We start from the raw sequence: 18,360 nt of genomic DNA, 5'->3' as shown, positions 1-18,360 counted from the left end.
GATTATGAGGCACTCTGTGACTTCCCTTAGGGAAATGGTCCTGGTCATTGGCTTCTGTGTCACCTTCTGAATCCCAGAAAGAATTAACTTAGGCATTTACAACTATTGGAGACAGTGAAATGGCTGGGTGGGGAGAAACAGTGAACAGAAAACCATGTACATTTACGTGACAGTACAGTAATGAGGATTTTTTAAGGCCATTCTGAGAGCACATAAAGATCTGTAACTCTGGGAAGCAGTGCAGCACGTGGAAAGAACCTTGGCTTCTCAGTCCAGCTGGGCCACTTGCTTGTAACCTGAGACAAAACATAATGCACCTCACCTCTTGGTCCGCATCCAATGAGATAATGTGGGTGAAAGCACTTTGTAAACTGTAAAGAACCATTCAAATGTTAATAAAGGAATTTCCTTGGGGGCAAAGCGCCATCTGTCCATAGCAATATTGTTGCACCGACTTTTTTGGATAAAAAGATATATTTTCCTCGTCCCTTTTGCACTTTGGAGCAGCTCAGCCTAGTGGCTTTATTTCTTTTCTACTAAGAAGCTAACCTCAATAATATCCCCCTTGCCCTGTGTACTGGAGCCTGGACACTTAGTGAGAGCCAAGCAGAGCCCCACAGCCCAGAGGAGTTACCAGATGTAGCTTTTAAACTGTTAGCCTCAGGACTCAGCTCACAATGGAAGGAACAGCTTGTTTCTGGAATGGAATTCTCCGGGCACCGAATCCTAGCTGGGAGGAGAGAATGAGCTGGAGAACTTCCAAGTTTGACTGAAGGACTTTGGAAATGGCTGCATTTGTTCCAGTTTGGGAATTTGTAAACTGCATGCAAAACAATCAAATGTGCTAGAAAATGCTGTAATCTCTGTTGGCTTGTGGCTGCCTTTCTCAGTAATATAAAAAGTTTTGGACATTTTTAGAAACTTGAAAAAAATCATTTTATTTTTCCCTTGAAATGATAAAGTCACAAATTTTAGCCAATGTTTTTACTTTTAGATTAGCACCTTACTATAGTAGCTCATTTAATGCAATATAATAATATTCACAAAAAGAAAGAGTTGCCAATTTCCCCATTTAACAAATGATGCAAGGTGTTAATTTAAAATGTCTAAAAATGATTTGTCAATGAATAAATTTTGAAATAACATACTGTGTTTTGTTGGGGAGCCATAAGAACAGTAAAACGCTGAAATTTAACTACGTGTTGAGTAATGGCATCAAAAAAAGACAAACTTTTTTCACTGTACCTATTATTAGAATTCTTGAGATTTCCCCTGAATTATTTTGATAAATTTTAGTGTTTTGTTTCTAAGTGGCAAGAAAAGAGAAGGTTTTAAGTGGATATTTGCAAGCATGGCTCAGAAAATAAAACACATGGATGTGGAGAGTAATCAAATGAAAAGTCAGCTATATTGTCCGTATCAATTTTTAACGTTACTTCAAGGTATTAGAGACTCTTGGTTGCTGTTGAGGATTTTAATCAAGTGAACATAACAAGGATCTGGATAGAGTATCCTTAGGCAAATTTGCCGAATTGTTATCATTTATGTGCAGTCATTAACTTATTGCTTATTAACACTAATGTTTCATAAGCATTGTAAGTTTAAACAACACTTCATTGTGGAATTAACACTATATGACCAAGAATAAAACAGATTACAACTTTCTTGTCAATGTGTAGGGCTTGATTAAAAGAAATTATTAAAAGAAATAAACTGTTGAGAGCTTGAAAAGGGAGAGATCCAAGATGGTGGAGTCGATAAACACTATGCCTATGTTCATCCGTGAACACATTAAGATTACAATTAAATTATAGAACAGTTAATCTGGAGAACCATCTGAAGTCTAGCTGAACAGAAGTCCTGTATATATAAAAATATAAAGAAGAAGCCGCATCGAGACTGGTAGGAGGGGTGGAGACACAGAATGGGTCCCACACCTGTGTGTGGTGGTTGAGAATCAGGAAGGATATCTCGGTCACCTTGTTTCCCCCCGGAGGAACAAGGGACCCTAGCCCAGAGTACTGGTGCCGAGAAGAGGCTGGTGCCACAACATCTGGCTAGGAAAAACAGTGGGGATTCTGACCATTTGGGTGGGCTGGAAGGCTGCAGGAAACCTAGATATCTTCTTAAACAGCCCACACAAAGACTCACTCGTTCGAAGACTCTTACCTTGGGCTCCCGCAGAGGGGCGCTGACTCAGGGGACCTCAGAAACATGGGGGGGGGGGTCTGAGGGCAGACTGAGGTGTGTGGCTTTGAAGGAAGGAAGGGAGAACAGATGGTATTTTCCTGGTGAGGGTTCCACCTTCTGTGCAGCCAGTGGCAGGCACCATCTTTTTTGTTGAGCCCGTCCCTCCAGCCAAGTCTGAATCTGATTGGCCTGGTGAGCTCCATACCTCCATCCTGCTGATTCACTGGGACACAGCTCCACCCAATTTGCCCACTATTGGAGGCACTTTCTCTGTGAGCAACCGCCCCACCTGCATTGGAAAACTATCTTGGAAAACTATTGGAGTCCAGCAGGCAGTGACTGGCCTCCGTGTGCTCTGAGAATTTTGCTGAGTCATTCCAGACTCAGCACTGGTGCCAAACCAGAATTTACATTAATATGGTGACCACAGTTCTTCCCATTCTAATGACTCCCTGAGACCCTGCTTCACCCAACTCACATACTGTACAAGGTGTAACTAGTGGCTGATGCTTCAGGGAGCTGGTAGGTGGCAACAGGCCTCAGGGTGTCCTGGATTTTTGCGGAGCTACCCCAGACCCAGTACTGGTGGCAGCTATCCTCAGTTCACAGCATGGCCTCACCCACATACCTCCAGGTCCAGCACAGGCAGTAAACAACTGTGGATCATTTTGTTGCTCTTACCCCTGGCTGGTCACAGGCAGTGGCTGACTGGGCCTGCACCAGACCCTCCCCAAGAGGCCCTAGAACCAACATACTTGAAGGTTGGCTTCAGACCACAGCAGAACACCACCCAATTAGCCCCACAAGCAACACATATAAAGGGTGGTCTCAACAGGCACCAGAGCCCACTGGGGCGAATCTCACTTAGTGGGGCAAGCCTCCAGCAGAGCAGCCCATAAGCTGTGGATATATCCACACACCACAGCCAGTCAGCCTAAGGGTCAGTCCCACCCACTGACATGCCAAAAGCAGTCAAGGCTCAACTATAACAAGGGGGCACACACAACCCACAAATGACACCCCTGGAGCACCCAGCTCAGATGCTCAGGGAGACTGTGCCATAGGGCACCTACTACATAAGGCCACCCGGCAAGACTGGGAGACACAGCAGATCTACCTAATACATAGAAACAAACACAGAGAGGCTGCCAAAATAAGGACACAAAGAAATATATCCCAAATAAAATAACAGAAGAAAACTCCAGAAAAAAACCTAAATAAAATGAAGGCAAGCAACCTACTAGATACAGAGTTCAAAGCAATGGTTATAAGGATGCTCAAGGAAATTAGTAAGAACTTCAACAAAGAGATAGCAAGCATAAAAAAGGACATAGAAACCATAAAAAAGAACCAGTCAAAAGTGAAGAATACAGGCCAGTCCGGTGGCTCACGCGGTTGGAGCGCCATGCTCCTAACGCTGAAGGCCGTCAGTTCGATTCCCACATGGGCCAGTAAGCTGCTCCCTCTATAGCTAAGATTGTGAACGACAGTTCTCCCTGGAGCTGGGCTGCTGTGAGCAGCCGGAGGTTGGTGTGAGCTGCTGCGGGCTGCCGTGTGCTGCCACGGGCTGCTGTGCACCGCCATGAGTGGCCGGTGGTCAGAGAGAGTGGCCAGAAGCCACTGTGAGCTGCTGTGGGCTACTGTGGGCTAACGTGTGATGCCATGAGTGGTCAGCAGCCATTGTGAGTGGCCGGCAGCCAGCGAGAGCTGCCGTGAGCTGCTGTGAGCCACCGACCGATGACTGGCAACCAACTGCCTTAGCCGGGGGAGTGCAACGCTCATAATACCAGCATGGGCCAGGGAGGTGTGTCCTACACAACTAGACTGAGAAACAACAGCTTGAACCGGAGTGGGGGTGGGGGAGGCAGAAGAAAGGGGAAAAAAGAGAAGAATGCAATAACTAAAATGAAGAATGCACTAGAAGGAATCATCAGCAGACTAGATGAAGCAGAGGATCGAATCAGTGATTCGGAAGACAAGGTAGTGTAAAATACCCAATTGGAACAGCAAAAAGAAAAAGAAGATAGTTTAAGGGACCTGTGGGACAACATCAAGTGTAGCAATATCTGCATCACAGGGGTACCAAAAGGAGAAGAGAGAGAAAACAAAGGATTGAGAATCTATTTGAAGAAATAATGACTGAAAACTTTCCTAACCTGGCGAAAGAAATAGACATACAAGCCCAGGAAGTGCAGAGAGTCCCAAACAAGATGAACCCAAACAGGCCCACACATTATAATTAAAATGAAAAAGGTTAAAAATAAAGACATAGAGAGAATCCTAAAAGCTGCAAGAGAAAAGCAGTTAGTTACCTACAAGGGAGCCCCCATAAAACTGTCAGCTGATTTCTCAACAGAAAATTTGCAGGCCAGAAGGGATTGACATAAAATAGTCAATGTGATGAAAAGCAAGGACCTACAACCAAGACTACTCTATCCAGCAAGGCTATCATTTAAAATCAAAGGAGAGATAAAGAGCTTCCCAGACAAGAAAAAGCTAAAGGAGTTTATCACCACCAAATCAGTATTATAGGAATGTTAGAGGGACTTCTTTAAGACAGAAAAAAAAATAAAAATAAAAATTATGAATAATAAAATGGCACTATCTATATATCTATCAACAATTACTTTTAATGTAAATGGATGAAATACTCCAGTCAAAAGACATTGGAGGGATCAATGGGTAAGAAAACAAAATCCTTACATATTCTGCCTACAAGAGGCTCACTTCAGATTGAAAGACAGGCACAGACAGAAAGTAAAGGGATAGAAAAAGATATTTCATGAAAATGGAAATAAAAAAAAACTGGGGTAGCAATACTTACACGAAACAAAATAGACTTTAAAACAAAGGCTATAAGAAGAGACAATGAAGGAGCCAGTAATCCCACTTCAGGGTATTTATCCAAAGAAACCCAAATGCTACTTGGAGGGGATGTTGCATCCATGTTAATTATAGCATTGTTTACAATGGCCAAGATGTGGAAGCAGCCTGGGTGTCTGTCGAAGGATGAATGGATATCGAGTAGGTGGTATATATATATAATGGAATATTGTTTGGTCATGGAAGAGAATGGGTTCTTGCCATCTGCGGCAGCATGGATGGACCTGGAGGGTGTTGTGCTGAGTGGAGTATGTCAGACAGAGAGACAGATGCAATGTGATTTGCTTATATGTGGAATCTAAGAACAAAATTAACAAACAAAACAAACAAACTCATAGATACAGAAAACATCTTGATGGTTGCTAGATCGGAGGGGGTTTGGGAGTGTGGGTGAAAAAAGGGGAAGGGATTAAGAAGTACAAATTGGTTGTTACAAAGTAGGTATGGGGATGGAGGGTATAGCATAAGGAATATAGTCAGTAATATTGTCATAACTATGTATGGTGTCAGGTGGGTACTAGATTTGTTGGGGTGATATATGCGAGACGGTTGGGGGCAGGGTGAAAAAGGTGAAAGGATTAAAAAGTACAAATCTGTAGTTAGAAAATAGTCATGGGGATGTAAAGTAAAGCATAGGGAATATAGTCAATGATATAGCAATAACTATGTATAGTGCCAGGTGGGTACTAGACTAATCAGGGGGATCACTTCTTAAATTATATAAATGTCTAACCACTATGCTATAAAGTTGAAATTAATATAAAATAATATTGAATGTCAATGGTAAGTAATAAATTTAAAAGGGAGGAAGAGAAATAAGAGGTCCAAATTTCCAGGTATAAAACAAATAAGTCATGGGGATGTTATGTACAGCATGGGGAATACAGTCAATAATATTGTGATAGAGTGGTAACGGTGTCAGATGGTTGCTGGACTTAACACGGTGAGTGCTTCTTTAGGTGTAAAATGTTGAATAACTATGATGTACCCCCGAAACAAATATAATATTGTATGTTAGCTATATTTTTAATAAAAATCTTAAAAGAAAAAAATAAACTGCAAAAATCATTGTTGGGAATAGATAAATTTGAATATGGACTGGGTGTTAGATGACATTAAGGAATTACTGTTAATTTTGTTGGGAATGATAGCATTGTATTGTAGTGACTCAAGAAATTTTTCTTATTCCTTCGCAGTACATACTGAAGTATTCAGGGATGAAATGTCACGATGTCTGGGATTTATTTTAAAATACACAAAAAAATAGATACAACAAATATGGTAAATGTTAGTGATGGGAATATGGAGGCTCCTTACACTTTTCTCTGTATTTTGCGGTGTGTTTGAAAATGTTCATAACAAATAAAAAAAGCACAAAAAGCCACAGAGAAATACAATATAATAATTGAGTGGTTCAACCCTCCCACTGGCTCCCTCTAGTGGCTAGTGGTGTTGAACAGCGCGCAAACGGTCCTGTGTCTTGAGTTTGCTCAACTCTCTCCCTTTCAACTGCCACTAGCTGCCATCCCACACTCATAAGAAGCCTCTCAAAGTGGTTTGTTCTCTTATAGAGCTGTTACTGGGTTTTTAAACTGGAAACTGAGACAGCCATCATTACTCCCCGTAACGACCTGAATCCAGAGGAGCAACTTCTCATAGCCCCCAGTCGGGATTCACTGCAGCAGGACAACCGGCCTCTGAGGGCTGGTGGCTTCTGTCTGTCTTGACTGAGGTGGGCAGGGAAGGTTTTCATGGGCAGCCAGTTACTTTAGAAAGAGCATGCCGTTGAGAGCCTTGGTTCTTCCTTGTTGGAGAGCAGAATCGGTACGTGTAGGGTGGTGGGGAAGAAGGAGAACAGACATTCTCTTCACTGACCCCCTCTGAACCCGCCCCCACCAGATTGACGCGGACGCTCCATTCTCTCAAAACACGTGGCCCACGTCCAGGGCGCCCAGAAAGCTTACAGCCAGCAGATCCTTTTCTAACTCTCCCCCGATTTCTGCCCCTGTCAACTGAGTTGTCTGCTTACCAAGGGTCTCTTCTATTGCTTCCAAAACTTGTTTATGCCAGTTGCTCTTATAGTTATGTTTAAAGTACACACAAGCAAATAAAACAAGCGTAAAACGCCCATCAGACAACCCACATGTCACAAAAAATAGTGAACACAGCTTAAAAGTTTGGCAATTGAATGAACTATTTAATGTCTTAACATACAATATGTAAGATGTTTAAGGTATATATTTTTATTGAAGTGATTCTCAACTTTTACCAGTTATGTGAATGAGCCAATCAACTCTATCTTTATGGCGTTGGATGAGAAGTTTTCCAGCATCCTGTGATTGTCTCTCTAGATTTGTGTGACAATAACCTAAAATCAGATCATTAAAAAGTGTTTTCCATTGAGCTTGGTCAGGGAATATATGGATTTTCCCCTTGCTGGTTTATCTCCTCCTGGCATTTATTTACAGGCCACCGGCCTTCCATAGGTGATCCATACATTGGAGAATCTACATGCCCATCAAGATCTGACTGTGTGAGAAACGGAAGGACAGTGAGCCTGTAGGGAGGTTCTTCTAGAACATTTCACTCAGGCGCCTCAGTATCAGTTAGGGGTTTGGGCACCACTTTCCATGGGAACAGCCAGAGAGCAGGCACGACCAGATTCAGAAGCGATCCTGGTATCAGAGACCTGGGCTCTCCAGAGCAGCGAGTCAGAAGGTCTTGAAGCTTAGCCTCTGGAAGGAGCTGCTGGGTACTGGTCACCTCCCAGGTGAGGACACTGGGGGGGGATGACGGCAACCTTCCTCTGCCCCCAGCGACCTTTCTAGGAGCGAAGCTTAGACCCCCATGCCAGTGCCAACATAAGAGATGGGTCAGACTACAGGCAGGTGCAAGCATAGCCCTTGGACCTGTCCCATCATAGGCCAGGACTCAAGGAGTCAGGGGCAGAGACTATGTATACAGGGGCAATCTCACTGTCCATGGGAATCTGGGCGCAGCTTAAGGTGGAAGAACCCTGGCTCTCTCTGAGCCTCAGTTTCCTCGTTCACTAGTCAGGAAAGTGGGACTGAGTGGTCTCTGTGGTCCCTTCCAGCTCTGCCGGCCCATGAAGCTGTGACCCACCTGCAGTGGTAAAACCAGCCAGTCACCAGCAGAGAATGGACACCACCCAACAAGTCCCTCGTCTTTACCCAGGGGGATGGGGTAAATGGGACGACACTGAAGTTAGGGTGACAATTCAGGTCTTGGCAAAAAAGCAGGGCAATGCTTCCCCCTCCAAACAGAAACAGAAGACAGGGATGGGCTGTGGTCTGTCTGCCAAGACCCTGAATCTGTGAGCAGGAAGGGGCTGCTCCTATCACTGGCGCAGGGGAGGCAGAGCCCTCACTTCTGCAGCTCCAAGCCTTGACTCTGGGCCTTGCAGCCAGTGGGAGAGGGTGGGCAGGGAGGGGTCGCTCCATCTTACAGGAGCGTCTTGGGATGTGGCCGCTTTGGCCCCCTTGTCAGGGACGCGTGGGGAGGTCCCAGGACCCTGGACGTCACAGGCCTCTCATGCCCTCCCACAGGTGGCTCGGTGAGGGTGGGTCAGTCCTCTTTGAGCGCCTGGAACTCCGGCATGCTCCAGGTTCGGGTCCGCGGCTGTGTGTCCCGCTCCACATCCTCAGAGATGGTCCGGATGTCGCTGGCGAAGGGGGATATGCGCACGCGGGTCTTGAAGGTGGCCAGGGCCAGGCTGCCGCGGGGCCGCAGGCTCCATTGCCTCGTCAGCTTATGGGCCTCCTCCTCCTGCTTCATCTTCTCCAGGACTTCCTGCAGCACCGAGCGGAACAGCCGGGACACCTCCTGTACCTCGGGTTCCTGCTCGGCCATCAGCTGCCGGAATCTGGGAGCAGAAGGTCAGAGAGCAAGGTGGGGCGGTCACCTAGACGTGGCATGTGATGCACCCCCGAGGCTGGTGTGTGCCCACACTGTGGTCACTTCCCATCCCCTCCACTGCTCCACTTCTGAAGCCAATCAGGAGCCACCTCCCTGTTGCTTGCGTTCAAATACCATCTCTGCGCTTCTGGGCTCAATGAGCCTCAGCTTCCTCACCTATAAACTGGGGTCATAGCCACCTTTTTGTGAGGTTTAATGAGCTAACATATGCAAAGGTCCTGGCACTTGCCTCAGGTTATCCATGCCAGTGTAGTAAGGGGAGCCCACTGCTATCACCTCCTGCTGATGCGAGGCTTCCTGCAACCCTTTCCCACCTTCCACCCACTGGCTAGAGTGCTCTCGCTGAAATGTATACCTGATGAGGTGACTGCCCTGAGATATTCCTTCCATGGCTCCTGCCATCTCCTGGGGGAGGGTGAGCCATTTGGCCATTTACCAAGTCTTCTGCTACTTCCACAGTCTGTGCTCCAGCCAGGAAGAATCACGTGTGGTCCCCAGAGCTCTCTGCAGGGTTTCCCAGCCTGCAGAGAACCCTTCCCTTTTAGGCAGGGTTCCTCTGCCTAAAATGTCTTTGCTAGAGCTCAGAATGAGCAATAGTTAGCAAGTCCATTTACTATATGGGTTCTTCCACCATATGAAGAATCAAGACTTCTCAACTTTTCAGCAATGACATGAGGCCGAAAATGTGGCAGGACAATCATATGTGTGTCCCCAGCCTCCGTTTATGAAGGGTGGTTTGCCAGCTTAAATTCTCTCATCAACACCACACACACACACACAACTCACCCCTGCCCCTCTCTTCAGGATTCTTCTGGAACTAGATACATTTTGGGGCGGGAGGGACATCTTTCACAGTACAGAATAATAAAAATGGGGGACGGTAAGATTCTCAGCCTGGAGGAAGTAAGGGGTGGGGACATAAAGAGACTACAAAATTCAAAGGCATGTGGATAAGATTAGAGAAGGAGAAAGAGGAATTTAAGGGGCATCTTGAAGAAAAAGGTGTATATTGCTTAAAGAGATGGGTGAGGAAAGATTTGGGGAGACTAAGGGGGATTTCAAGATGTTTTATTGTGCATCTATATTTCTTTACTAGTATTTGAGAAATGCAGATAAAGGACTTAAGTTACCTTTGAAATTATTTTTGGTTGTTGGACTATGCGTCTTTGACTTCAACATGAATTCAGCTGAGACTGTGGGTCACAGTTTTATTAAGGTCATATTTATATTCAGGAACATTATTGTACCCAAGCTCTTAATGTTTGCTGTCCCAGGGCTCTGAACCCTATACACACATACACACACACACACACTTGGGGCAAGTTATTCTGACATCAGATAATTGTTATCTGGGAAAACCGCTGTAAGATGGCAGTATGGAAGATAAACTGATGAAGGAGAAGGAGTTAGCTACATTAAAATCCAGGAGAATAACAATCCAGACACAAAGCTCAAAGGCCTGGTGTTCTCTCCTATCAAAACTCATGTGCTTCCAGGAGCCGCCCCCCTCCTCCCTCTGGGCCCCTAGCCTGATCTGGTGTTTCATGTCCCCTTTCAGATTCCTCCTCCTGCCTTGTTCCTTCTGACAGATAACTGGGTCATCAAGAACCCATGGCTGTAGTCCTGGTAACCTCAGGTCCTGCCACTGCAGCCACCAACAGCCAGCCCTGTACAGGGGTTACCTGAGGATGGCAGGCCCACAGTAGGATGGGTGGATCTTGGCACAGACGTCCTCCAGCTGCAGCCGCTCACCAGGGCTGAGGTCGTAGGTGGGCTGGGACGTGCGGGCCAGCCAGCTGTAGTCCACTCCAGTGCAGATCTTCCTGACCGCATTGCTGCGCTCCCGGTGCTGCCTCTCGGCCTCTTGCATCTGCCCTGCCAGTTCCATCATGAGCGTCTCCAGCACCATCTCAGCTGGGCTCCGGGATGACAGCCGTGGCGGGGCCTCGGTCCACCGGAGCCACGGGATGAGGGACATGGCCCACCCCCCGGCCCTCCTGAGACAGGATGGAGTGCGTGTGTCTTCCTTGGGCCCTTCTGTCGGTTAGGATGGAGAGAACAAGGGAAAAGGAGGGGAGCTGGAACCCCAGTGAAAAGACCTGCTCCGTCCTTCCTCACAACTGGGTGGCCTCAAATAAGTCGCTCAACCTCTTTGTGCAATCATTTCTAATTCTATAAGACAAGACAGGGCTGTTGTAAGAACCCGTTGTGAATAAACTTGGGATGCACCACATAAAAGTAAGATATTCTCATGGTTGTAACAATCCCTAATGCATCTAAGTGATTGAGAGAAAGTTCCTCCTGAAGCCCTGCTAACTCCAAACAAAGTAGGAAGCTGATTGTGTATGGCTGAGCACAATCTCATCCCTATGACTTAAGGGGAAAACAACACACACACACACACACAGTACAGATGCCTACATCCTTTGTCAACTTCACAGGAAAATACGCTAAGCTTCTAAACGCCCCCGGCCTATTGCTGAAGGAAGCTTAGACTGTACGGGGTGGACATCATCTTTCAAAAGACACAACTTACCCACCATTCACTCACTCATTCATTCATTCATTTATCCCTCATTCATTCATCCAGAAACATTAATCAAGTACTGTGTACACACCTGTGGAGGAACACAAATGGGAAAGCACGCCAGGGACCCTGCCCAATAGACACAGGATATGACAAGTAAAAATTATGACATCAGTGGAAAGAGGGAAACATGACTGGAGGAGCGGAGAGTCTGTATTGATGGGGAAAGGAAGGAGCGACTCTAGATGATGATCGGGGTCACAGAAGGCTTTGTGGATGAGAGCAGGCTGAAAGGTGGGTGAGTGCAGGCCTCAGACACATGGACTGATGGAGATGTACCAGGTGGAAGACCCAGATGTGGTACAAGGTGAGACCTGTGCAAGGAGCATCAGGTAGGAGAGCAAGGACCTAACTCATCAGCATATTACTACAGGGTTCTGCTCAACACAGGTTTGGTGAATGACAGACTGATGGACTAGAAAGAATGAATGGATGAATGGGTGAATGAGCTGCCATCTCAGGCACGCCGGCTCCCTGTCAGAAGTGGGTTTGTGCCTCTGACAATAGTGACAGCAAGCACCATTCCTGGGCTAAAACTTGAAGTGGGTCTTCGAGGTGTCCCACATCCCCTTTCCATGGCTCTTCCCTCCAGGGAACTCCCCCTTCCATGCACCCATGACATCGTCCTGCCTAGACTCCCCAGGTGCAGTGAAAATAGATTCAGTGAACTCCATCTCAACAATATGACATGACACGTATCACCTCCCGAGGACATCCTCATTTTCAGGCAGCCCTCCCGTCACCCTGCGTCCACAGCGCTTAGCCCAGAGAAATGAACTGTTAGGGCTGGAGAATGAGACATAAATGGGAAAATCATTATGGGCTAGCAGTAACCTTCTGGAATGGCACAAATGGAAATGTCTACTTACCCATGGAGACTTGCACAACCAATTCCCTCGTGGCGGCGTGGATTGAGGCAGCTCCTGGCCCTCAGCCTGTCCCTTTCTGTCCTCACACCATCAAGGGCCTTGCAAACATGCATGGGGACCCCCAGCCTCCTTGTCCAAGGCCCATCCACACCCTTACCAACAGTCACCTGTTTGCCCCCTCAGACCTAGGGTTGTCTGCACTGGTGATATCGTTCACCCTTGGGAGACTGGGACTAACGAGGAGGCCTGCTCAGGCTCTGGAAGTGGGCAGGTGACCGTCTGGGCAGGGAGTTCTGGATCTCATACCTGAGGCCTGATTTAGAGGGGAAGTGACGTCAGAACAGACTCCTCACCACAGGTGGGGCTCGGCCACAAGAAAGCCAGAGAGCAGCCTGGGGCCAGGGCCCTCTTCCCAGGGTTTACGGCTTGTACCCCTGACCTGAGTTGGCATCTAGAAACAGGTGCTTAGCCCACGTCAGATGGCACAGGCTGAGTGGGGTGATTCCACCAGAGTCCTGGGGTTAGTGGATTCTTAGCTTCTCTGGACCAGGGAGTGGGGTCTTTCAGGGGTGACGTCATGTTATGAATTTTCCTCCCCCAACTCCCCACTCTCCCCACCTCCAACCCTCACTAGAGATTGACAGAGGCTTTGACAGAGACAACGTTTATGCCAAGCTATTTCTGTCCCTGGTGCCAGCTGTTCTCCCAGGAGGCTCTGCAGCAGGCCTGATTAAGTACTTAGGGCAAAGGAGGGAGGGCGGAATAGAGTGAGAGAGAGCAGGGCAGTGAGGAAAGCTGGCAGACAGAGGCCAGAGGTGGTTGGCTCATCCCAGGGCCTTCCCAGGGCCTGACCCAGCGGAAATCCAATGTGTTGTTGTGTTGTGACCAAGTGTCTGGGGAAGAAGGTGATGGCAGGTGTGGTCTGATAAAGACTCCCAGAAGGTTCATCAGAACAGCAAGGGTGGTCTTCGCTGGGTGCTCTGCACAATTAGGATTCTGCTCTCCCTTGTTCCGGATTGACCCCCGTGGCAGAGCCAAATGCCCCCGTGTAAGCAGCAAGGCCCCTCACACTCCTGCTCCCTGCTAGGCCATGGCAGCACACACCATGGACTCTGGAACTTTCCCATGAGGAATAATGCCCGTTTCCCATTCTGTCAACAACCCCTACAATCTGCCTCCAATGCATGAACACTAATTGACTGAATACTTGTTGTTGTTTTTTTAAATTAGGACATTTGAGGAAATTTGAATATGAGCTGAAGGTTAAGTAACGAGTGTTGATTTTCTTAGGTATAAAAATGGTTATAGGGGAATGTTGACAAGTAGCCCAATCTTAGAAGGCAACGCTGATGTGTTCCTAGCAGAAGTGTCATAATGCCTTCAATACATTACATTCAAATAGTTCAGAAAATGTTACACACACACACACACACACACACACACACACACACACACACGGCAAATAAGGCAAAATATTAAAATCGTTTTATCTAGGGGGAATTTATGGGTGTTTGTTGCACTATTATTCCAATTTTTCTTCATGGTTTGAGCATATTCACAATTTCAAAGTTAGAAAATATCTAGCTCAAAACTCACTTTTTGAAGGAAGCCTTCTCAATTCACTCTCTCTGTTGGGCCTGATTTATTCTTCAGCGCCCCGGCCCACCGTTTATATTACACCCCGTTATAGCCCCGTGGCATTTTTCATAGATGGGCGTGGGTGTCGAGGGAACAACCAGTGGCCTGCGGTGAGCAGGTCTGGGATATGGAGACTAAAGCCCAGGCCTGAATTCTGACCCACTCATGACAGCAAACACAGGTGGGAGTGTGTGGTGTACCTGTCACTGTTTGGTGCTGGGGCTCCGTTCAGGACCCTACATTCAGGACAGAGACTGGAACAAGTCATGATACTGCTGAGGGGCACGCCCAGGGTGTAGTGCCCCTGTCTGGAAGGGCACATCTGTGAAGTGGCAGACAACACGAGGAAGGGTATACCCACTCTGCCTTTGGTGGATTGCCAGCTCACATGAGGCAGGTGAATGTTGGGGGAGCTCAGGCTTTAGCAGAGAATAACTGCGTGCAATTTCTACACCCTTCCCCTCCCTGCCATAGCTGCCGGTGTCCAAGTTACCCTCATTGCTCCAAGCCTCAGTTTTCCCATCTGTAAGATGGGCTAATAAGGGTACCTACTCCAGGTAACTGTGAAGATCAAATAAGGTAACGTTCGTATAAGTGCAAATAAACTCACAAGAAGTTGTTTCATCTAGGTCTGTGATTGTCTGTCCCTCGATACAGGGATTCTTGCCCTGAAGCCCACAGGGAGAATTCAGAGGTTTATGAACTCAGATTGGTAAAAACAAATCTTCATTTCCACCAATTTTAACTGAGATGTAGTACTTCCATCAGTTATGAATGCGGGCCCCAGACCACAGCAGTGCCAGTCGTGCCTGTGACTTTATCTCCAGTAGAGATCACAGAGATTTTCATAACACTGTAACAATGTTATTCTTGAAATATCATTTAAGCTCATCACTATTATGAAATCACGGCATTTGTTAGACCTGCCACTAGATTTCATTATTTTACATGTTCATTGAGAGACACATATATTAACTACCGTGTTTCCCTCAAAATAAGACCTACCTTGAAAATAAGCCCCAGTGAATCGTCAGCCAGATGGACGCATTTAATACGTTATGACGATGTTCCAGAAGAAGATGACATGACTGTATTTGAATAAATGTAGATTGTTGTACATGAAAAAATAAGACATCCCCTGAAAATACGTCCTAATATGTCTTTTGGAGCAAAAATGTAAGACCCGGTCTTATTTTCGGGGAACTACGGTATATCTCCAATTGTTTTTAAAAACACGTCAAAACCTGCATTTCAATACAGCTGGTTTCTTTCGTAATCCTATGAACTTAATTTCATGCACTTAGAAACATTTTGCTGAAAACGTGTCCACAGGCTTCCACAGGGGACCATGGCACAAAAAGTAAAGGATCCTGGTTTGGTACAAACTTGACCCCAATCCTGATCCTGGCCTTGCCCCAACCCTGGCTTCTAGGGAGGCCTCCCCTCGCCTCCTGACCCCCATGAAGGGAAAGCTCAGGGGTAGAGCTTCAGTTCACCCAGCACCAATAGGAAGGCTCTCACTTGTTCTATCTCTGCCCTTTGGCGCCACTCCCCTGAGCTCTTTCTCCTTCATTCTCTGCCCTTCCTCTTCCACCTTCCTCTCCCCTTCATTACCCCTTCCACCCCCACACTCTCTGAGCCTTCCCTTAAGCCTATTTTTTAACATCCCTGAGGATGACATCTTTTCTGGGGCTCCCTGGGAAAAGCTACCACCAGCTGTGGCTCGTTAGATACTTGAATATGCTAGAAACATCATCTCCGTGCCGCCAGGGCAAGGGGAGTCTGGTTCTAGGCAGCGAGCAGCGGGAGGGGGACCAGGAGAATCTCAGTGTGGGTTGTGTACCCTTGGAGCAGGAAGCAGGACTCTGACTGCCCCGCAGAAGGCATGGGAGGTTTGCCTGACTCTAGCGATAAAGGCCACCAGCCCCCAGCCAACCAGGGAAGGACAGCTCAGTCTCTGCCAGGAAGCTGTTTTCTTGGTACCAAGACAGGGAGCCCCACCCAGATGCCACCTCTGAGCTGGGCTCTAACAGCTGAGCTGGACTCTGCAGGCCAGGCTGAGGGGTAACCGGCATGCTTCCAGGGACCCGTGGGCACCCACTGTCTCCCTGAGCAGGCAGGCTGGCTTTGCTGAAGCTGGATCCCGAGTCTGGGCAGAGGTCTTGGAGCAGGTACGGAGAGCAGGTGCTCCCCTCTCTAACTGACCTTCCTCCCAGCCCTGTTTGCCAAGGTCCAAGACCAGCTTCACAGACTGCAAATGGACCTTAGTTTTCTTTGGCATCATAGAAGAAGAATAACAGTAATCCACCAAGCCCGGTGTGACTCAGCCTCACCTGTGGGCCTCTGCCCACCTGACTAACACCTGCTCATCTTTTAGGACCCACCTCAAGCATCAGCAACTCTTTGCACCCTGCCCCTCACGGCACCCCCTGAGGTAGAACGGTGTGCCGGCCAGTACCTGCCAGATGCCATCATGGCATCTGTAAGAAACACGTTTCTCACTTTTTTTTATTGTTTTTCTCTCTCTCCACTTGGCTACAAGCTCTGTGAAGGCAAGAGCTGAATTTGTTGACTCTGCTGACAGGCAGTAGGCACTTGATAGGTGGTTCATGAATGAATGAATGAATGAATGAATGAACGGCAGTTTTCCTCATTCTGAGGCAGAGGTTCAATCAGAAGGGAGCAAGTACTCGGGTCCAACTGGCCATAGTTGGATGGGGTTAATCACCAGGAAACTCTGGCCTGGTCCCACAGTTGCCCCTTGGACTTTTCCTTCCCAGGCCAGGTCCTCTTCCTGGAGCCCAGCCCACACCTCTCTGTCCAGGCCTGCTCTCCTGGGCGTGTTATCGGGGACTCATAGAAAACTCTGTGGCTGGAACCCTGAGACCCACACATCACCCACGTGTCCTACCCACTGCTGTGTCCCGAGAGCCTGATTCTGCACCTCGGGCTTAGTAGGTGCTCAAGTTACAGCTCTCAAATTGATGAGAGAATGTCCGATTTGGGATTCACCTCCCTTCTCCTGCCTGGGTCCTCCCCCTAAAAACAGAAGAGAAAATGCTGGGGCGGGGTCCTCCCAAACAGACACGCTGGTTCCAGAGCAGACAATAGCTATGGCTTCCCATGGGTTTATAAAGCAAGGACACGCCACAGTTCGAGGATGCCTGTCGTGCAGGGTCTCTGGTCCCGCTCCCCACACAAGAATGCAGGACATGGTGAGGCCAAAAAGGAACACCCACGGAGCCATAGGTAGGGGAGTCACACCACTGTACTCTCACTGGCCGCTGGGTTGGAGACACAAGAAACAGGAGCCACACAATTCTCAACCCTCACTGCACAGCTTGCAGGCTCAGCCAGCATCTTCTTGCTCGCCCCCATTTTCTGCTAGCCTAGCCACGGCAGTTATATTAGTGCCCAATGGCTCACTGGTTACAGCTGACGGCCAACTAGCCACAGCTGATGGCCATTTGATCACAGTCGATGGCCATTTACTACCTGAGCCAGCACCTTTCTATGTAAGGCCGAGAGTCTGGAAACTGCTTTTTGGGGCTCTGTCCCCACAATGCCACAGAGACCACCGACTCCTGTGGAACAGCTCAGGACTGACAGGGTCTCCCTGTGGCCATCTGACCCTGGACTCAGACTGCTCAATAGACTGTCCTCAGCCTGCCACAGCCCAGAAGCTGCCTCTCCCAGCTCCAGGCTGACCGCCCTCAGCTCTCATTTCTTAAGGCACAGCTGCTGTCCAGGTGTGGAAGCCACTGTCTCCGGAGGAGACGCCCCTCTTACCTGGTTCTCTGAGGTCTGCCTCCACTGAGGTGAAAGGTCCAACAGGGGTCCTGCTTTCTGCTTCCCAGTCTGGGAGAAGAGTGTCTGGATCTTTTCAAGGAAAAGCAGAAACTTTGGAAGCCATGCATGGGAGGGCAGGGTAGAGAGAAGACTACATCCTAAGCGTCTCCTTCCTCTTTCTCTTCTGCTTCTGGCTGTGGCCTCATGCTTTCCCCTCTCTTTCTGCCTCTGAGAAGTTGTGCCGAAGAGAAAACAACACTGACCAGAGGAGGGATCCAGCCTGCTCTGTGTGTGAGTGTGTGTGTGTGTGTGTGTGTGTGTGTGTGTGTGTGTGTGTGTCCCAGGAGGCTGGAACCACGGCTCCTCTGAAGAATGGGAGGCAGGCCAGCTCCTGATCTGTGGTTGCCTGGAAACCCACCTAAGCCTCTTTTACCTCGTGCTGTATTATCTCTAGAGGGAGCCCTCTGA

General features: G+C 47.9%; 1 protein-coding gene across 1 annotated transcript; it reads right to left on the bottom strand.

The window, feature by feature from the left end:
• Positions 1-8,563: 8,563 nt before the first annotated feature.
• Positions 8,564-18,125, bottom strand: RD3 (RD3 regulator of GUCY2D). Its single transcript, XM_033093389.1, has 3 exons — positions 17,893-18,125; positions 10,692-11,046; positions 8,564-8,956 (listed from the first exon to the last, which is right to left on the bottom strand). The coding sequence occupies exons 2-3, from the start codon at positions 10,985-10,987 to the stop codon at positions 8,659-8,661; spliced, it is 594 nt and encodes a 197-aa protein (XP_032949280.1). The 5' UTR covers positions 10,988-11,046; positions 17,893-18,125; the 3' UTR covers positions 8,564-8,658.
• Between the last annotated feature and the right edge of the window lie 235 nt (positions 18,126-18,360).

Source organism: Rhinolophus ferrumequinum, chromosome 22, assembly GCF_004115265.2.
Source record: "Rhinolophus ferrumequinum isolate MPI-CBG mRhiFer1 chromosome 22, mRhiFer1_v1.p, whole genome shotgun sequence".
In the NCBI taxonomy this organism is placed as follows: domain Eukaryota; kingdom Metazoa; phylum Chordata; class Mammalia; order Chiroptera; family Rhinolophidae; genus Rhinolophus; species Rhinolophus ferrumequinum.
Note: the sequence above shows the minus strand (reverse complement) of the source record. Positions and strands in the feature narration are given on the sequence as shown.

What these genes read in the sequence shown, in the direction of transcription:
- RD3 (XM_033093389.1), bottom strand. Translation starts at nt 10,987, where the DNA reads ATGTCCCTCATCCCGTGGCTCCGGTGGACCGAGGCCCCGCCACGGCTG. An exon ending in TGTGGGCCTGCCATCCTCAG is followed by an intron (nt 8,957 to 10,691) that starts GTAACCCCTGTA and finishes TTCTGCTCCCAG; the next exon opens with ATTCCGGCAGCTGATGGCCG.